At 49.0% G+C, this 17,461-nt stretch overlaps 2 protein-coding genes across 6 annotated transcripts in view; both read left to right on the top strand.

Moving 5' to 3' along the window:
• MCM3AP (minichromosome maintenance complex component 3 associated protein) overlaps positions 1–12,719 on the top strand; it is a 46,331-nt gene extending 33,612 nt beyond the window's left edge. For both annotated transcript variants that reach the window (XM_079921921.1, XM_079921920.1), the window contains 8 exons: positions 1,392–1,650; positions 1,869–1,966; positions 2,794–3,184; positions 4,296–4,553; positions 5,031–5,160; positions 6,921–7,127; positions 8,399–8,549; positions 9,830–12,719. In XM_079921921.1, the coding sequence (XP_079778047.1) occupies positions 1,392–1,650; positions 1,869–1,966; positions 2,794–3,184; positions 4,296–4,553; positions 5,031–5,160; positions 6,921–7,127; positions 8,399–8,549; positions 9,830–9,988 (1,653 nt within the window). In that variant the 3' untranslated portion in view covers positions 9,989–12,719. The remainder of the gene's footprint in view (positions 1–1,391; positions 1,651–1,868; positions 1,967–2,793; positions 3,185–4,295; positions 4,554–5,030; positions 5,161–6,920; positions 7,128–8,398; positions 8,550–9,829) is intronic.
• Positions 12,720–17,295: 4,576 nt separating this feature from the next.
• Positions 17,296–17,461, top strand: part of LSS (lanosterol synthase) — a 42,543-nt gene continuing 42,377 nt past the window's right edge. For all 4 annotated transcript variants that reach the window (XM_079922302.1, XM_079922304.1, XM_079922303.1 and 1 more), the window contains exon 1: positions 17,296–17,396. In XM_079922302.1, coding sequence (XP_079778428.1) covers positions 17,383–17,396 — 14 coding nt within the window. In that variant the 5' untranslated portion in view covers positions 17,296–17,382. The remainder of the gene's footprint in view (positions 17,397–17,461) is intronic.

Here is a 17,461-nt window from a genome sequence, read left to right as displayed (position 1 = left end):
GACCCTTGAGGACCAAGTGAGTTATACATACAGAGCGCAGTCCGACACATCAAGCACTTACGCGGTGCTGCCGTTGGCAGCAGCAGCATGATGTTTTCTTGGTTTAGTCTCTTGTTGGATGGAGCACGTTTTCCACTTTCTTCCAAAGGAAGAATGCGTGGGAGGAGAATTTTTGGCATTCTTGCCTGTCTGAAAATGTATTTACTCTCACATTTGCTTCATAGTTTAGCTAGGTTTGTAGAATTATGGATTGAAAGTTATTTTCCTTCTAGTTTGCTCCACTGTCACCTGCCGTCCAGCTTTGCTGTTGAGATGTCTGAAACTGTTCTGTTCCTTTCCCTGTGGTCCACTTTGTTTCTCTTTGGAAGCCTGCACTCTGTCCCTGGGGCCCTGGTGCTGCCTTCCTTCCCTCATCGTTTCATCGTTTGGGCCTGGTGGGTCCTTGTGGGCTGGAGACTGACGTTTTTGCATCTTGATGACATCCACTTTCCTTCTCGTTGATTCTCTTCTTTCTTGAACTCCTATTAGACTGATGTTGGCCTCATCAGTTGAGCGTCTGAGCCTCTTAATCCTTTCTATCCCATTTTCTCTTGTTTTTTAATACTGTTTTCTGGGAGATTTCCTTGACTTTGTATTCCAAATGTTCTATTGAGTTTTTAATAATATATATATTATTGATTTCCTTTTTCTTGTTCTTATTTGACTTTTTCATATCATCTTATGACTGTTTCCAGAGGCATCCTCAGAGGAAATGAGGATTTTTGCATAAGTTTTCTATGTGCCATGCGGTATCTGTTTCCTTTGGGTTTCTTTCTTTTTTTTTTTTTTAATTTTAAAAAATTTTTGGCTGCATGGGGTCTTTGTTGCTGCACACAGTCTTTCTCTATTTGCAGCGAGCGGGGGCTACTCTTCATTGTAGTGTGCAGGCTTCTCATTGCGGTGGCTTCTCTTGTTGCGGAGCACAGGCTCTAGGTGCGTGGGCTTCAGTAGTTATGGCACGTGGGCTCAGTAGTTGTGGCTTATGGGCTCTAGACCACAGGCTCAGTAGTTGTGGTGCACGGGCTTAGTTGCTCCACGGCATGTGGGATCTTCCTGGACCAGCAATCCAACCCGTGTCCCCTGCACTGGCAGGCAGATTCTTAACCACCAGGGAAGCCACTGGGGAAGTCCCGGCTTACTCGTTTTTTACAAGCCTGTTTGAGGTAACTGTTAAGATTAAATTGCTCCAACACAAGTCTAGCCAGAGGCTGCATTACCTATGACTAATTTCCGTACTAATTCTCGGCCTCACGGCGTGAGGTGAGCATCTGGCTCTGCTCACTCCGGGACCGAAGCTCACTGTTGATTTGTCCCCTGGTGCACCCATCTTGATGGCCTGGGTGCCGTTCCAGGTGGCCCACGGTGCTCTTAGCGACTGTGCCCTCGACGCTGCGGAGACACAGAAGGAGCTCCTGGGAGCCAGCGGGCTTATGCTGCTGCTTCCCCCCAAAGTGAAGAGCGAGGACGTGGCGGAGGAGGACGTGTACTGGCTGTCGGCGTTGCTGCAGATCAAGCAGCTCCTGCAGGCCAAGCCCTTCCAGCCTGCGCTTCCGCTGGTGGTTCTTGTGTCCAGCCCGGGAGGGGACGCCGTGGAGAAGGAAGTGGAAGCTGGTGTGTGAAGGCAGTTCCATTTATGAGCTGGCATGTTAAATAAGTGGGTAGAGCCGGAGGTATGAGAAAGTGCTGGCAGTGTGGTGTCCGGAGTCACGTGACAGCAGCTGCTGCAGTGACTGGGGGCAGGGCTGGGCAGGGTCAGAGCAGTGAGATGCCTTTGCTGGCCTGCAGACCTCTACCAGGAGACAGGTGACCTACGTCTGTTTGTCTTAAAGGTCTGATGCTCCAGGATTTGGTTTCAGCTAAGCTGATTTCAGATTATACCGTTATTGAGATCCCTGATTCCATTAGTGATTTACAAGGCACCACTAAGGTAAGGTTTTATCATTTTTAAAGGTCCGACAAGATATTTTCAGTTTTTTCCCTTTCACTCTATCTTGAATTTAGTGTATGTTACTGCTTGCATCTTTAATTTTATGTTTTGACAGGAAACTTTCTAAAAATATAAGCAGAAATCAAAATAAAAGATAAAATTTGCCCACAGTCCTGCTATTGGCAATAAATTAAATTGTGTAAATTTTTTTAGAGGTTTTGTTGTTATGGATTTAAAATATGACAATTCATGTCTTGTATCTGACGGTCAGATGTATAATTATTTTTGTAAGTGGTTGTCCTTGGAATATGAAGAAATAATGTTATCAGAAGTTTCCTTAAAAAAAGGAAGTCTGTGCTGATAATTACATTTAGGCAAAGAAGTGCCAGGAATTAAAATAAAAGTAATAAGTACAGGAGGAAAGATAACTACAGGATGTGAAAGCATCCAGGCACGTAGTGAAGCTGTGAGTCCTTCTAAGAACGGGAAGACGTGGCTTCCTTTTCTGTGTGAGGTGAAGAGGATGTGTAGGGCTGGTTTCCCCTGGGCCTTCAGCCCTTCCGGGGCGGTCCTTCAGGCCACGCTCCTCGGGGGCGAGGGGCACGGGAGCCCTTCTCGGGGTCCCTGCTGTGTGGGTCTCCAGGGCCCTGGGAGACCAAACTCAACTGCAGTGGAAGCTTCTGCTCCCCTTCCTGGTGTGGTTGAGAGGCTGCTGCTCCGGTGGCACCTGCTGTGGCCGCTGTGGGAGGGGCGCCTTCAGGAATCTCTTCCTGAAAAGCAGCGTGCATTGTTGAACCAGATCTCTCCCCACTGTCTTTGCTTCTCAGGTTTCGCAGGCTGTGCAGTGGCTGGTCTCGCACTGCCCCTGTGCCCTTGACCTTTGTTGCCAGACCCTCATTCAGTACGTGGAAGACGGGGTTAGCCGGGAGTTTAGCGGCCGGTTTTTCCACGACAGAAGAGAGCGGAGGCTAGGCGGCCTGGCCCCGCAGGAGCCAAGTGCCGTCATCGAACTGTTCAACAGCGTGCTGAGCTTCCTGGCCTCTGTAGTGTCCTCCGAGCAGCTCTGTGACCTGTCCTGGCCTGTCACTGAGTTTGCCGAGGCAGGGGGCAGCCGGCTGCTTCCTCACCTTCACTGGAACACCCCGGAGCACCTGGCCTGGCTGAGGCAGGCTATCCTTGGCTTCCAGCTCCCACAGATGGACCTTCCGCCCCCGGGAGGTGCGTGCTCGTGCTGAGGGGTACTGGCTGGGAAGCAGTGTGCTGCGGCCGAGTTCCCCGCCTCCTTCTTGCTGTAGAGACTCCCTGGCCGGTGTTGGGCACCAGTGTGAGGTGGCCCTTCTCCACCGGGCACCCCGGCCCCATGCTGCACCCGTCCGCACTTGCCTTTGGATTCAGGAGTCAGGACGAGCTGGGGTTCTGTGGAGTGAGCCCTGTTGGCCCTTCACCACCATCTGAGCGGTCTGTGGGTATCTGTTTAGTCTCGGGAGGAAGGTGTCAGGAAGAGTGCTGCACCCAAGGCCTGGGACTCCTCAGTTAACAGCAGGTCCCATCCTGCCTGTGCCATGGCATTTGGGAGCCAAAGGCATGGGGACTGTGCAGTCCTGTCCCCACGCTGCTGGCTCTGCTGGGGCCACGGCACTCAGTGCTGCTTTAACACCAGTGTTCTTTCTTTGTCAAAGAAGCTCGTTCTGTGGCTCCGGCTGTGCCCGAGTGAGGCTTTTAGGCTGTTCTCACGCGGACTTTATGGGTCCCTGTGCTGTGAGGAGGCTGCCCCTTCCCTTGCTGATGCTGTTAGGAGGGAACAAGGCTGTTTGTGCTCACGTGGCGCAGCACATGGCCTTAGCAGGGCCATTCTCCTTTAGACCATTGGAACAGCGGCCTCAGGCTTCATTCTGAATTTTGAGGTGCACTCTCCAGTAGGTCTAACAGACATTTGCTACTGAAGGAACCCAATGGGGAATAAACTGCACTGCGCAAATCCTCTGCCGTGAGCTAGGTCGGGGCTCCCCAAGAGAAGCCCGTGCCTCTGGGACCAGACGTCCCTGAGTGCTTGGTCAGATACGGATTCCTGCATGCACCTGCAGGCCTGTGCAGTCAGAGCCTCTAGGATGGACCCTTTGTTGTGAAGTTTGACCTGGGTGGCTGCATCCCTTACCTGGATGTGGGGAGGGAGATGTTCTTTTCTTAACAGCTGTGGTTCTGTTGTATTCAGAGTTGAAGGCAGACTTCTCGGCTACAGAGTTGCCTTTTCCTAGGAAAATACAGAGTGAAGAACATGGCATGTAGATTTGCACCACGGTCTGTGACTCCTGTGGCGCTTTCTCTCCAGCTCCCTGGCTCCCCGTGTGCTCCATGGTTGTCCAGTACGCCTCCCAGATCCCCAGCTCTCTCCAGACGCAGCCTGTCCTGCAGTCCCAGGTGGAGAGCCTGCTCCGCGGCACGCACTGCAGGTGGAAGAGCGGGAGCCCCTCCCCAGGCCGGGGGGCGCGGCCCTCAGTTGCTGAGATCCCGTGGGATGACATCATCGCCTTGTGCATCAACCACAGGCTGAGGGACTGGACACCCCCCAGGCTTCCCGTCACATCAGGTAGTTAGTGCTTGGTGCCATGGGCCGGCTCCTCAGGAGACTTTCCTGGTCCAGTTTCAGCAAAGGAAGATGTTTACTTGATGGTTGTTTCCTTCCTGCGGGTCCCCGCCTTTCCTCTGCTTAGGGCTACCTCTCCAAGCCAGTGATCTCCAGGTGACTTATAAACATTGGGAAGAGCTGCGAAGGTTCCAGGAGAGCCTGCATTCATCTCCCTGAAATGGGCCCCCAAGGCTGGCTTTAGAGAGACTTCTCTGAGTAGTCACACTGGCCATGCAGGTCTGGACGTGAGCCTCTCTGGACCGTGAATGACCCATGGAAACTTGGAGCATATGTAGCTCAAGCATGGGAGTCACATAATTGTGTGACCTTAATCGGAAGGGCTAGTCCTTAAGTCAGTGAATTTAAGCAGACATCAAGTGGTCACCTGTTGCTCTTTTGATATTCTTTTCTCTTCTTATTTTTGTATCGTTTTCTCAGAGGCACTGACTAAAGATGGTCAGATATGTGTGTATTTTTTTAAAAACCATTTGAAAAACTACGACGTTCCTTTGTCGTGGGAACAAGCCAGAATGCAGACGCAGAAGGAGCTACAGTTGAGTCAGAGCCGGTGAGATCTGTGTTCAGTGTGCGTTTCTGTCATCCCACAACCAAGAGAGTGAACTGTATTCTCTAACAGAGTATACAGCAGAAATTCACATCCTATGCATGAAATCCAGCCCATTGTGGGGAGATTCCGACAGATGCTAGAGGAACAGATCATTCCCATGTAGTAGAAACTGTTGTAGAGCAGAGGGAAACAAGCATCGCATTTCATTTATTGGACAAACCTGACCCTGAAGTCGTAACATAACCAGGAGAGTGCAGACAAAAGAAAGCTGTTGTCTGATCTCACTTACAAACCTGGTTCAAAAATACTAAGTAAGGTGTTAGCACATGCAGTTTTGCAGTACATAAAAAACTCACAGGCTCGCTTTATACCATGCTATACAATATTAACAGTAGTACACAACTATTTGTGTACTTTGCTGCCATAACAGAAAAATAAGCGGTCATTTCACTAGGTGTTGAAAAGTTTTCCTTAAAATTTATACTCATTCCTTCTCCCTCTCCAAGAAAACAATTTATACCCATTCCTGATAAAATTTCCTACGAAACTTGGGTAGAGCAGTTCTTTAGCTTGATAGGGCTGTCTGCCATAAAACTACTAACAAACCCCATGCTTCTCGGTAAAACATCAGAAACACTGAAGTGAGAACCAGCCTTGAGCTGCCCTGACATCACTGCTGTCCACTGTTGTCCTGGAGACCCTGCCCAGTTTAGGGCATAAATATCAAGAGAGGAGGACCAATTATTTCCAGACAGTAAAACTGTCAGTTCAGGATCATCGACAGTCACACCCTTAGAACTGTTCAGCATTCAGCAAGGTGACCAGACAGATCAACCTACAGTGTACAGAAATTCTCATTCACAGCAGCAACAAATCTAGAACATATGGACACAGACTGACCAGGAGAGGCACCAAACCCCTGTGAAGGGGATTCTCAGAGCCCTGAAGGTGCAAAGAAAACCTTGAATAAATGAGGGGCAGGCTAGGCTTTGCTGACTGGAGGATGCAATGCTATAAAGATGTCAGTTCTCAGGGCATTTCTAATCAAAAGCCCAAAAGGATGTTTCCGCCTGGTCTTGACAAGTTAATTCTAGAATTCATCAGGATGAGAAAATGTGTAGCAATTGCTGAGAAAACTTTGACTAAGAATAACAGGGAAGGTCTGCTCAGCCTGAGCTCAAAACATTATAAAGTTACAGTAGACAAATGGGCCAGAATGGAAAGGGCAAGAGCAGAACCACATGTGGTAAAAGTACCACGCCAAATGTGGGAAATGAGTGCAGAGAGGACAGACTTCGGCCTCTGTTTAGAAAAAGCATTAGACCCGCATCTCCCGCTGCTGTAAACATTACTTCCAGGGGAATTCCCTGGCGGTCCAGTGGTTAGGACTCAGCGCTTTCACTGCCCAGGGCCTGGGTTCAATCCCTAGTCGGGGAACTAGAATCCCGCAGGCCTCGCATCACAGCAAAAAAAAAAAAAAAAAAATCCACATGGATTTAGGAGCTACATGAAAAATAAGAACCTTGCCAGTATTAGGGAAAAACAGAGACTGCTGATGACCCTGGAATGGGAAGCAAAACTCAGAGTAGAGAAGCTTCGGGAGCCTTGCTGCCCAGGAGAGGGGAAGCTGCTGCAAGGCAGAGGCTGCCCTTCCTCTGCGCCTGTGCCCGACCCCGAAGCACCGCACTCTACCTGATGCCAGAGGAGCCCTTTCTCCCTCTCCTTCCTGACCGTAAGCATTTCAAAACGTGTACTTACAGTTTGGGGATAAGATCTTTTCATCCTTCTGCAAACAAGCTTCGCACTCCGTTACTTCACGGGCACCGCAAAGGGAAGAGAGGTGTGAAGCGCGGCCGAGAGGGGCGGATTCCCGGCACCGACGACCTGATGCACAGAGCCTCTGCCCAGGAGCTCCTGGCCCAGTGTCTGTCCAGCAGCCTGCTGCTGGAGAAAGAGGAGAGCAAGAGGTGAAGCCCCTTTCCGGGGTTCGTTTTGTCCTTTAGGCCGCTTCATGCTGGGTTAGCAAGGATCCCAGGGACGAGACTGTTTAAAAAAGAAGGCAGGTCAGACGTGTGAAGGATAAGCTCTTTGAGGACAGGCAGTGCCCTCGATAGTGTGCCTTCGACTTTTATTATTTGAAATCGGTTTCGTTGATTGTTTATCACTGAAAGTCCCGAGTCTCCTAGTGGGGAGTGAGTGTAGCTGGCTAAATAAGCCTCTGTGGCACGTGGCTGGCACGCTCTGCCCGTCTGGCCAGCCTGGGCGTTGGGGCATTCCCACACTGCGGCTATGCAGGAGCTGGATGGAGCAGGGCTTCCCTCTGCCTCTCCCACCACCCGTGTTCATGGTTTTACTGAGAAAGAAGAGACGGCAAGAAGGGAGTTTCCACTGTCGTCCTCATGCCTCCCCCTGCCCTGTCCTCTCCAGCAGCCTCCGTGTCCAGCCAGTAGGCAAGGTCAGCCCCTCCCCTTGGCCCACCTTGTGCTCACTTCTGGCCTCTGCTCACATCTCCTCAGTGAGGACCTCCTTACCCATCCCACCAGTCCTCCCTGTCTCCATGTCTCTGCCTTGTCTTTCTCGTCTTCGGACGTCTCCTTTGTCTGTCTCACCTCACTAGAGTGTCAGCTGCCTCCAGCTGGGCCTTGTCTGTTCTGTGTCAGTGCTGTGTCGCTGGTACCCAGAATGATGCCTAGCATTTGGGGGAGGCTTGATAAATATGTGTTGGGAGAGTGAATGAATGTGTCATGATTTCTAAAAGTAGATTTTCCTAGGTCTGTATCATTTAAGCAGTTTGGACCAGATTATGTTTCTTTAAAAAACAAGTACATGGAGTGGACAGCTCTGGAGTATGTTAGGTATCAGTGCGATGTTATTTTGGGTTAATTTTAAACTAAAGCAGCAATCCATACATTTTGGATAATCCAAAGAGATCCAAATTAATTATAGACACATCATAGCAAAATAAGCCAGAGAAGATAAACCAAGTGAGAGAAGTACAAGTAGTGTTAAAAAGCAGTTGTTTTGGATAAATGCCACCTTTTTCATTAAATATAAATCAGTTTTATAAGTTAAAGAGAAGACACTAAATTTTTTTAAACAGTGCTTTTTTGCTTCTTAGTTGATGTCATAACTTAGTTCCACCCTTAGTAAAAAGCAGAGCTTTAAAAAATTTAAAGCATATATAGGAGAAAAGTGAGTGACAGTTAAATTTTTGCTTCCTAATGCTCAAATGTTTCAGGTTTGAAGATCAACTTCAGCAGTGGTTGTCAGAGGACTCGGGAGCGTGTACAGATTCAACTTCCCTTCCACTCTACCTTCCTCAGACTCTGGTGTCTCTGCCTCAGACTATCGAACCTGTGATGAAAACATCTACAACTACTAGCCTTCGGGTGAGAAGAGAGTACATTTGGCATTTATATTAGACTTAACAACTGAGAGAATGACTGGGAAAAAAGTAATGTCTCGAGTCATCGTATGAGGTCATGATGACCAATAAATTATTAGCTTAAATTAGATCTTTTCTTAAACTTAATCTGTCAGTATTATAGTGGCCCAACTAATTCCGAGTTTCTGCTTATGAAATGAATGAAGAATGGAATTGAAACACGCTTAAGAACTGAACAAAACCCATAACCATGTTATGCTGACGTGCAGTAAAGTTTGGAGGAGAATAACAAAGGTGGCAACAGTGGTTCGGTTTATGGAGCACATACTGTCCAAGCTTTGGCATCACCCGGACCTCCCTTCTGGTATTAATTTTCCGTGAGGAAAATTAATGAATGAGGAGGGTATGCTCACAGAAGTCACGGGCCTCACCCAAGAGTGTTCAGCTGGTCAGTGGCAAAGCTGCTTTTTAAAGCCAGACCCAGCTGGCTCCGAAGCTCAAGGTCTTTCTACTTCACCATTCTTCCTTCAGTGATAAAAGAAACAAAAGCAGAGTTTATATGTATAATGCTGGACAGGCAAAATGTATGCTCCTGGATTGGCTTTTAGGAAGCCCTTCAATTGCGGAGAAAAACAAATTAAGATGACATACTATTTCCAATTATTAGTTTGGCAGATACCTTAAAAATATTTGTACGCTTTGACTTAACAATTCTGCCTTAAAGAAATTACTGATGACAAAAGTGAATGTATTTTTGTTCACTGTAGCATTAATTATAGTACATGAAAGTGGAAACTAAACATCCAAAGATGAGAGTCTGGTTCAGCAATTACAATACATATGATGGCATAGTTCGTAGCTCTTGACAACGATTTCTTATAAAAACGACTAGAAGTTGTTCATGGTAGAATCAGAAGTGGAGGGACTTCCCCGGTAGTCCAGTGGTTAAGACTGTGCGCTTCCAGTGCAGGGGGTTTGGGTTTAATCCCTGGTAGGGGAACTAAGATCCCACATGCCATGCGGCACGGCCAGAAAAGGAAAATTTAAAATATAAATAAAGAATCAGAAGAGGAAACATTCCATGGCAGATGATGGCAGCTGTACGTGTATATGCTGGAAGGGGCTGGAAGGATGTGTGATAGATGCCAAGAGAGGGGTTTGTTGAGCCTAGCAGGCCCCAGAAGAGGTTTCTAACGCGAGTCAGATCCAGTGCCTTTAAAGAAAATATATTTTGGCTCGTGGGTATCCCAAAGCTATTTTTGGTTTCTTTTTTTGTTCAAATAGAATGACAGGACAGGGGAGCAACTGCAGATGTCAGAGGCAACAGGCACGTCTGTGACCGAACGGCTGAAGCGCCTAGAAAGGCTGATCCGGAGTTCAAGGGAAGAGGACGTTGCCTCTGAGCTCCATCTCTCTGCACTACTGGACATGGCGGACATTTGAGCTGCTGGACCTGAGAGAGGGTCTAGAAGATGTTCTTTTAACTCAAAATAATGTTATTCTCAGATGCTTGATGCATGTTGGAATGTGATTATTAATCATGCAAAAATAAACCACTGGAATATCCAATGAGGTCTTCCTCAGTTTTCAGAATGAAAGGTTGTTTTCTCCTGTGTAATGTCTTTGATACTCGTACCTGTTTTCATGATCTCTTCTGACTGTTGTCCACCAACACATGCTCTTACATTTCAGTGTGTAACGGTGGTCATTCATTGTCTTAGCAACAGTTGCAGTCCCTGATGTGCCAAATCAGTGCAGGGATGAATAAGGTGCAGGGACCCTGCCCACCCGGCCTGCCCAGCTCACACCTCAGAGAGCCAACAGATGTACTGAGCCAACTGTATATGTACATAGCTCTCTGAGGCATGAGGCATGGGGCATGTGCCTGCATTGGAAGCAGGGGGAGACAAGGGGATTGGGCAGAGGACAGAGCAGAATTCTTGGAGAGGAGTGCAGTGGTATACCCAAGAGGATGTGATGAAAACCTGGAGGTGCCAGTTTGGTAGTACTGCCAAGCCAGACCGCCGAGACCCTTTTTGCTTTACTGTGAGTGCTATGGGAATCAGCTATTGGAGGATATTAGGCAAGAAGTGATTTGGTCACATTTTGTTTCAAAAACTGCATATGGGGAACAACAGTAAGACAAGCAATGGATCTCGAAAGGAGGATGCTGCAGCTGTCCAGGTGAAAGAAGAAGGGTATAATCCTGAGTCTGCTAGCAGTTGGTGTGGAGAGAAGGGATGCATTTGAGCCATATACAGAAAGAGGTATTAACAGACTTGATGCTGAGTATGACCGTCAGTCTTAAATTGGCACTCAGCATCTCCCTACTATATCCCACATCCCCTAGAGTCTCTGAGGGAACTATTTCATATCTTCTTATTCTCTTCAAATCTACAACATTCCTAGATGATGACCTGCTTCTTATTTCATTGAGAAAAAAGAAGCACTAGGAACAGAACTTGCTCATCCTACCACCACCACATCTACCAGCCAAACCCTGCATCCGCCAGAACAAACACTCATCAACTCTTAGGGATTTCTTCAGTGATTAACTTCAATGTTTATCAGTAAAGACTTAAGTAATGCTATTTCTTAATCTCGATTTTAGACATCTGTTGATTTCCTACAATAGAAAATGAGTTAGCTCTCATACTATCCTCTCGGCAACGTGTATCACCCACACACGCATACTACATTTCCTCTCCCACTAGTCTCCCAAAACGATTTAAGATGTTAGCTGAAATCTGCATTCAGAGTTCAGTATGACTATATTAATACCGTTTGCTGTCGAGCCCTGTATTGGTTTATGATTACATTTCCTTTAGGGACAACTTTCCGTTGTACCTGGAGTCAACTGTCTTGCTTTTTCATTTGCTTGGTTTTCTGTGTTCCTAGCACTACTTCACCCAAACCTCTCCTCGCTAAGTGTGAAGCTCCTCCCAACACTCAGGTGCCTCAGGTAATATGCTAGCTCCATTTTCTTCTGGAAATGAACTGCTGGGAAATCCCCCGTCTGTGCCACCTTGGACGTCCCCTGGATTCTGAGTCGTATACCTTCCTCTTCTGTGGTCTGCTTTCTCATTTTGATGGAGCTCATCTTTTAGAGCCTTCCAAGCTTGCATATCTAAAAGATCTTTATTTCTACCCTTATGTTAGATTCATCATTTGAATGGAAGTAGAATTTTACATTGGAAATTATTCCTCTGCGTTTTTGTTTGTTTTTTGTTACTGGGAGTTTTTTTTTTAAGATCATCTCTATCCCTGGTGGTCTCAAATTTCTCAACAACATGCTTGACGTATTGGTTTGCCTCCCCTATTCCCTGCCGAATTTATTGTGCTCGGCATGTTGTAGTGCTTTTTTCCAGTAGTTTTTGCTATGTAACAAACTACCCCAACCATAGCTTAAATTTGGGAAGGACAGGCTGGGCAGCTTTCTCTTGGGATCTCTCATGCAGTTGCAGTCAGGTATTGAATGCAGGTATTGGGACTGTGGTTATCTGAAGTCTTGACTGTGGCTGGATGTCTGAGACAGCTCACTTACATAGCGGGCAGGTGATGTTGCACTGTTGGCTAGGGGCTCAGCTGGGGCTTTCGACCTGAGTAGCTATATGTGACCTCATCACGTGGCTTGGCTTCCTCACAGCAAGGTGGCCTCAGATAGGACTTCTCACATGGCATCTCAGGGCTCCAAGTGCAAGTGCCCCAGTGAGCGAAATGCAAGCCCAGCTTTGGAATCTGTGCAGGATCACTTCCACTTCATTGTATTGGTTACAAGCATCTGGTTATAGATTAAAGGGACGGGACACAGGTCCTATTTCTCAGTGGGGATGAGTGGTAAGACCACATTGTAAAAGAGCATGTGAGATGGGAGATTTTGCAGGCATCTTTAGAAAATATTCTCCCATGCTTTTTCAATCCAGAAAACTTTCCCCAATTCTGGGAATTTTTGGAAATTATTTAATACAATTTTCTCCTCCACGGTTTCCCTTTGGAACTCCTAATACTCAGATGTTTGACCACCTGTATCGATGCTCCAATTTTCTTTTCAATTTTTGTATATCTTTATCTTTTTATTCTACTATTCTAAAATTTCTCTATCTCCCTGTTCTAGTGATTTTAAAACTGCTACCATATTGTGAATCACTATATTGTACACCTGTAACATATAAAATTGCACATCAACTATACTTCAATTAAAAAAGTTTAAAAAATTTTAAACTGCTGCCATATTTTTAATTTCTGAGAGTCTTTTTCTTAATGTTTCTTATTAGAGACGACTCCTATTAATTCATTCATTTATTCAGTATATACTTTTGGAATGTTTACCATATGCCAGGCATTATTCCAGGTGCTGGGGATATAGCAACAAATGAAACAAATTTCAGCCCTCACAGAGCTTATATTTTAGTGGGGGAGACAGACAATAAACAAGATAATTACGCAAAACATTTGGTATGCTAACTGGTGATAAGCACAGAAAAAAATAAGTCAGGGAGGGAAAGAGTATGTCAGGATGTTGCACTCATGAAACAAGAACCATCTATCTCTGTGAGGACATGTTTTCATCAAAGTCCTCTTCTACGACTTTCAATCATCTCCATTTCTCAAAATTTCCTTTTTCGGGACTTCCCTGGTGGTGCAGTAGTTAAGAATCCGCCTGCCAATGCAGGGGACACGGGTTCGGTCCCTGGTCTGGGAAGATCCCACATGCCTCGGAGCAACTAAGCCCATGTGCCACAACTACTGAGTCCACGTGCCGCAATTACTGAAGCCCACGCGCTTAGAGCCCGTGCTCTGCAACAAGAGAAGCCACCGCAATGAGAAGCCCCCGCACCACAATGAAGAGTAGCCCCCACTCACCCCAACTAGAGAAAGCCTGCGCGCAGCAACGAAGACCCAACACAGCCAAAAAAAAAAAAAAAAAAAATTTCCTTTTTCGTTGCCTTTCGTGGTAGAGGTTTTCCTCAAATGTTTGGCTCATGTTGATGATCGGGCTCTGAGGAGCTTGCTGGAAGCTCTGTGCCAACAGATACAGCCTGCCAGCTGATAGGCTTCTCTGTTTTTCCACTGGGTCCCAGGGGCCAATGTTTGGAGGTCTTTGGGGGGAGGGCCATTTGCTCCAGAGAAATCCTCCTATTGCCCGGAGCTATACGGCTGAGTGGGAGAAGTGGAACTGCCACAACAGTGGAGACTTTCACTCAACACCCTGCTTTCAGTGGTCCTCAGCTATGTCTTGTGCCTGAGTTCACACCTGCTCTGACTCCACTGCTGCAGGCTTCTGTCCAGGTAGGGGAAGGGGTCTATTGTCAGATTGCTTCTTGTTCAAACTTTACACCAGTTCTAACTTCCGCACCTTCCTGGGGCTCACGGGCAAGAATGGTCTTTTTCCCCAGTGGCTTCACCCCGACAGTGGGTTGCAGCTTCCTCTGGCTTGCTAAGGCAGTGAGTACTCCTCCTTGCATTCCTGGCCTCTCCAATTTTGTTGACCTCCCTCGTTTACTGGTGCTTCCTCTCCCATTCTTTCACTACTATGCATTTTTGTCTCTTTTATTACTTTATGTAAGTAGGGTTTAGGTGGGAAACGGAAGTCAATACCTGTGCTCAGTCTGACATGTTTAATTGGAAATCCCACCCCCCCCCCTGCCTTTTTAACTACTGCTGGGCTTTTCTTCTCACATCTCCTGAGATTGCTCTTGTCAGTCACCAGTAAATTGTCTTGCCACACCTAGTCACCAATTCTCAGACCTCATTTTACAATCCCTTTAAAATCTCCGCACAGATCACCATGTCTTCACCTGGCTTCCCTGACTCCACATTCCTCTAGTTTTTCTCCTCTCTCTGGCCACTCCTCCTCCTCTAGGTTGGAAATGGTTGGTGCCCTAGGACTGATCCTGGAAATTCTTCTCTTTGGAACACTCACGCCCTAGCTGATTTCATCCAACCTTATGTTTTCAAACATCACCTGAAAACAGGCGACTCCCAAGTTTCTCTCTCTAGTTCTGTCTTCTCTCCCGAATACCAGCCTGTCTACTCAGCCTATCCACTTGAATGTCTAATGGGCATCTCTGTCTTAACATGTTCCTAATCTAAGTTGAAAGTTTTCCCCAAACCTTCTTCTCTACTTTAGAAATGACACTATCATATGCCCAGTTGTCCATGCCAAAAACCTCAGAGTCTTCCGTGTCCTGTTTATTGGACAAGCAGGAATTGGTAGGGTGCAAGTGGAGAGAAGCATTATTTTTTCTCATGACTCTCCCTAGAAACTCTTATCTGTGATTCTCAGATAGATTTTATAGGTTTTTCCTATCTTAGAAACTTTTTTTTATAAATTTATTTCTTTCTTTATTTTTGGCTGTGTTGGGTCTTCGTTGCTGCACATGGGCTTTCTCTAGTTGTATTGAGCGGGGGCTACTCTTCGTTGCGGTGCTCAGGCTTCTCCTTGTCGTGGCTTCTCTTGTTGCGGAGCATGGGCTCTAGGCGACAGGCTTCAGTAGTTGCGGCACGTGGGCTCAGTAGTTGTGGCTCGCGGGCTCTAGAGCACAAGCTCAGAAGTTGTGGCGCACGGGCTTAGTTGCTCCGCGGCATGTGGGATCTTCCTGGGCCAGGGCTCGCACCCGTGTCCCTTGCATTGGCAGGTGGATTCTTAACCACTGCGCCACCAGGGAAGCCCCCCTATCTTAGAAATTTTAAAAAGAGGATTATTGTTTTGCTCATAAAAAGTCCAGTCCAGTAAAATATCAAAACTCAAATTCTGCTCCAAGCGAAACCTATTTCCTCCCTTAGCTTGACCAGAGTCAGAGTTTGAGATGTCCATGTAGGCTGGAGCCCTTATTCCCATGCTTCGTGTTTCCACAGTGGAGGGACGTCCCTGGAGAAAAACTTCCAGCCTTTTTCCCTCTCCCAGGGAAGTGTGAATTGGTGAATTTAGGAGAACAGACAGGGTTGACCGTGCTCAGCCTCCTCTGGGTACACTTTCTGGGGTCAGTAGGCTGACAGGCATCCATCTGCTTGTTGGCACCTGGCTGCATGGTGCTTGGTGGGACAGCTCTGTGGAAGCTGCAGTTGTCCCCCTGGGCCAGAGGCTGGGAGGTCTATGTGTCTGATTTAGAGGTGGAAGTAGCTAGCCGTCTTGATCGTCCATCTAAGCCGTGTCTTCCAAACTAGTTTCTTCTCTGTAGCAAGGCTGGTATTGTGATATCCAAACCTCTTATTGCTGCGTCTTCTTCATTGGTTTCTGAACTGGGATAGGGAGAGGCAAGTGTCCTTTACTGACCATCTAACAGCCTGATATTCCACTAGGGGAAGGTGTATGTGTGCTTTCATTTGCAAATCCCCCCTTGCCCCCTGGCTTGCTGGGGTTCATGGCACGGGGATAGGACTCAAGGGACGGGCCCAGAAACACTCACCTAACTGGGGAAGCTGTGACCTGATGTCAGGGTTTCTGTGCGGAAGACGAAGAAATGGTGGGGCTGTCCGTGAGCTCCTGCAGAGCCGCCTTTGGGACCTCAGTGTCCGCACAGTTTCCTCCAACTCCGCGGAGCCCCCGGCTCCTGCTGCACACCCTGCGGTCACTTTATCCTCACCCCACCTACCCCCAGTCCTTTCAGCACATTCTCCATCTTCCTCTCGCTTCCCTTTACAGTCCAGGCCTTCCACATTTACTTCGCCGCGACCGCGAAACTTCAGGGCTCTCTCTGAGTGGCACAAGCTCTCCCAGAGTGGCTCCCTCCCAGGGCCAGGAGGTGCTTGGCACCGCTACCTCGAAAGCCCCACGGCAGAGCCTTCGGTCTGCCTGAAGATGCACTGCCCTCCCCTGTCAGCCCCTCTCCCGCCCTCTCCTGCCGGCTCCCCTCTCCCGTCAGCCCCTCTCCTGCCGGCTCCCCTCTCCCGTCAGCCCCTCTCCTGCCGGCTCTCCTCTCCTGCCGGCTCTCCTCTCCCGTCAGCCCCTCTCCTGCCGGCTCTCCTCTCCTGCCGGCTCTCCTCTCCTGCCATCTCCCCTCTCCCGTCAGCCCCTCTCCTGCCGGCTCCCCTCTCCCGTCAGCCCCTCTCCTGCCGGCTCTCCTCTCCTGCCGGCTCTCCTCTCCCGTCAGCCCCTCTCCTGCCGGCTCTCCTCTCCTGCCGGCTCTCCTCTCCTGCCATCTCCCCTCTCCCGTCAGCCCCTCTCCCGTCAGCCCCTCTCCTGCCGGCTCCTCTCTGGTGTCATCTCCCCTCCTGTCAGTTGCCCTCCCATCAGCTCTCTCCTGTCAGTTCCTCTCAGGTGCCCGCCAGCGCCCCTTCTCCTCCCGGAAGCCTTTCCCCCGCGCGTCGCGCCCTCCGCGGGACCTCGCGGCCATGTCTCCCCTCACTCACTCACCTACAGCCTCCGGCCTCTGGCCCTTCCTCAAGGGCACTAGCCGCTCCCCAGACCTCCTGCCTTCCGGCCTCGGGTGGGACCCTCCCCAAGTGTCATTCAGTCTCAGGCGCCCCCTGGTGGCCTCGTCCTGGCGCTTCGCCCCACAAGTCGCTCCGAGGCTGACAGACTCCGGCGGCAGGCGTGACTGGCAGTCGCGTCCCTCCCGGCCTCGCCCACTCACCAAGCCCCGCCTAAACACCCAGTCCCTCCCACTCAGCGCCCCGCCCCCACGATCCCGCTTCGTTCAATGTTCTCCGGCCCCGCCCCCACCTCTCAGACCTTCGCGCTCCACCACTGAGCCAGCCGGCCACGCCCCGGACCCACCCTCACCGCTCTCTGATTGGCTGCGCGGGCATCTTCCCATCGCGTTCTCCGGTCACCAGGTTGTGGCTGGTCCGGTTGCGGGGCGCAGGCTGAGGGGAACCGGGAGCGCGCGGCGGTCATGACGGAGGGCACGTGAGTCCCCGCGCCCCTCGAGAAGGGAGGGCGCGGTCGGGGGCGCAGCGGAGGGGTCTCACTGG

This window comes from Stenella coeruleoalba (genome assembly GCF_951394435.1).
Source record: "Stenella coeruleoalba genome assembly, chromosome: 5".
Lineage (NCBI taxonomy): Eukaryota > Metazoa > Chordata > Mammalia > Artiodactyla > Delphinidae > Stenella > Stenella coeruleoalba.
This window is presented reverse-complemented; position numbering and strand designations above follow the sequence as displayed.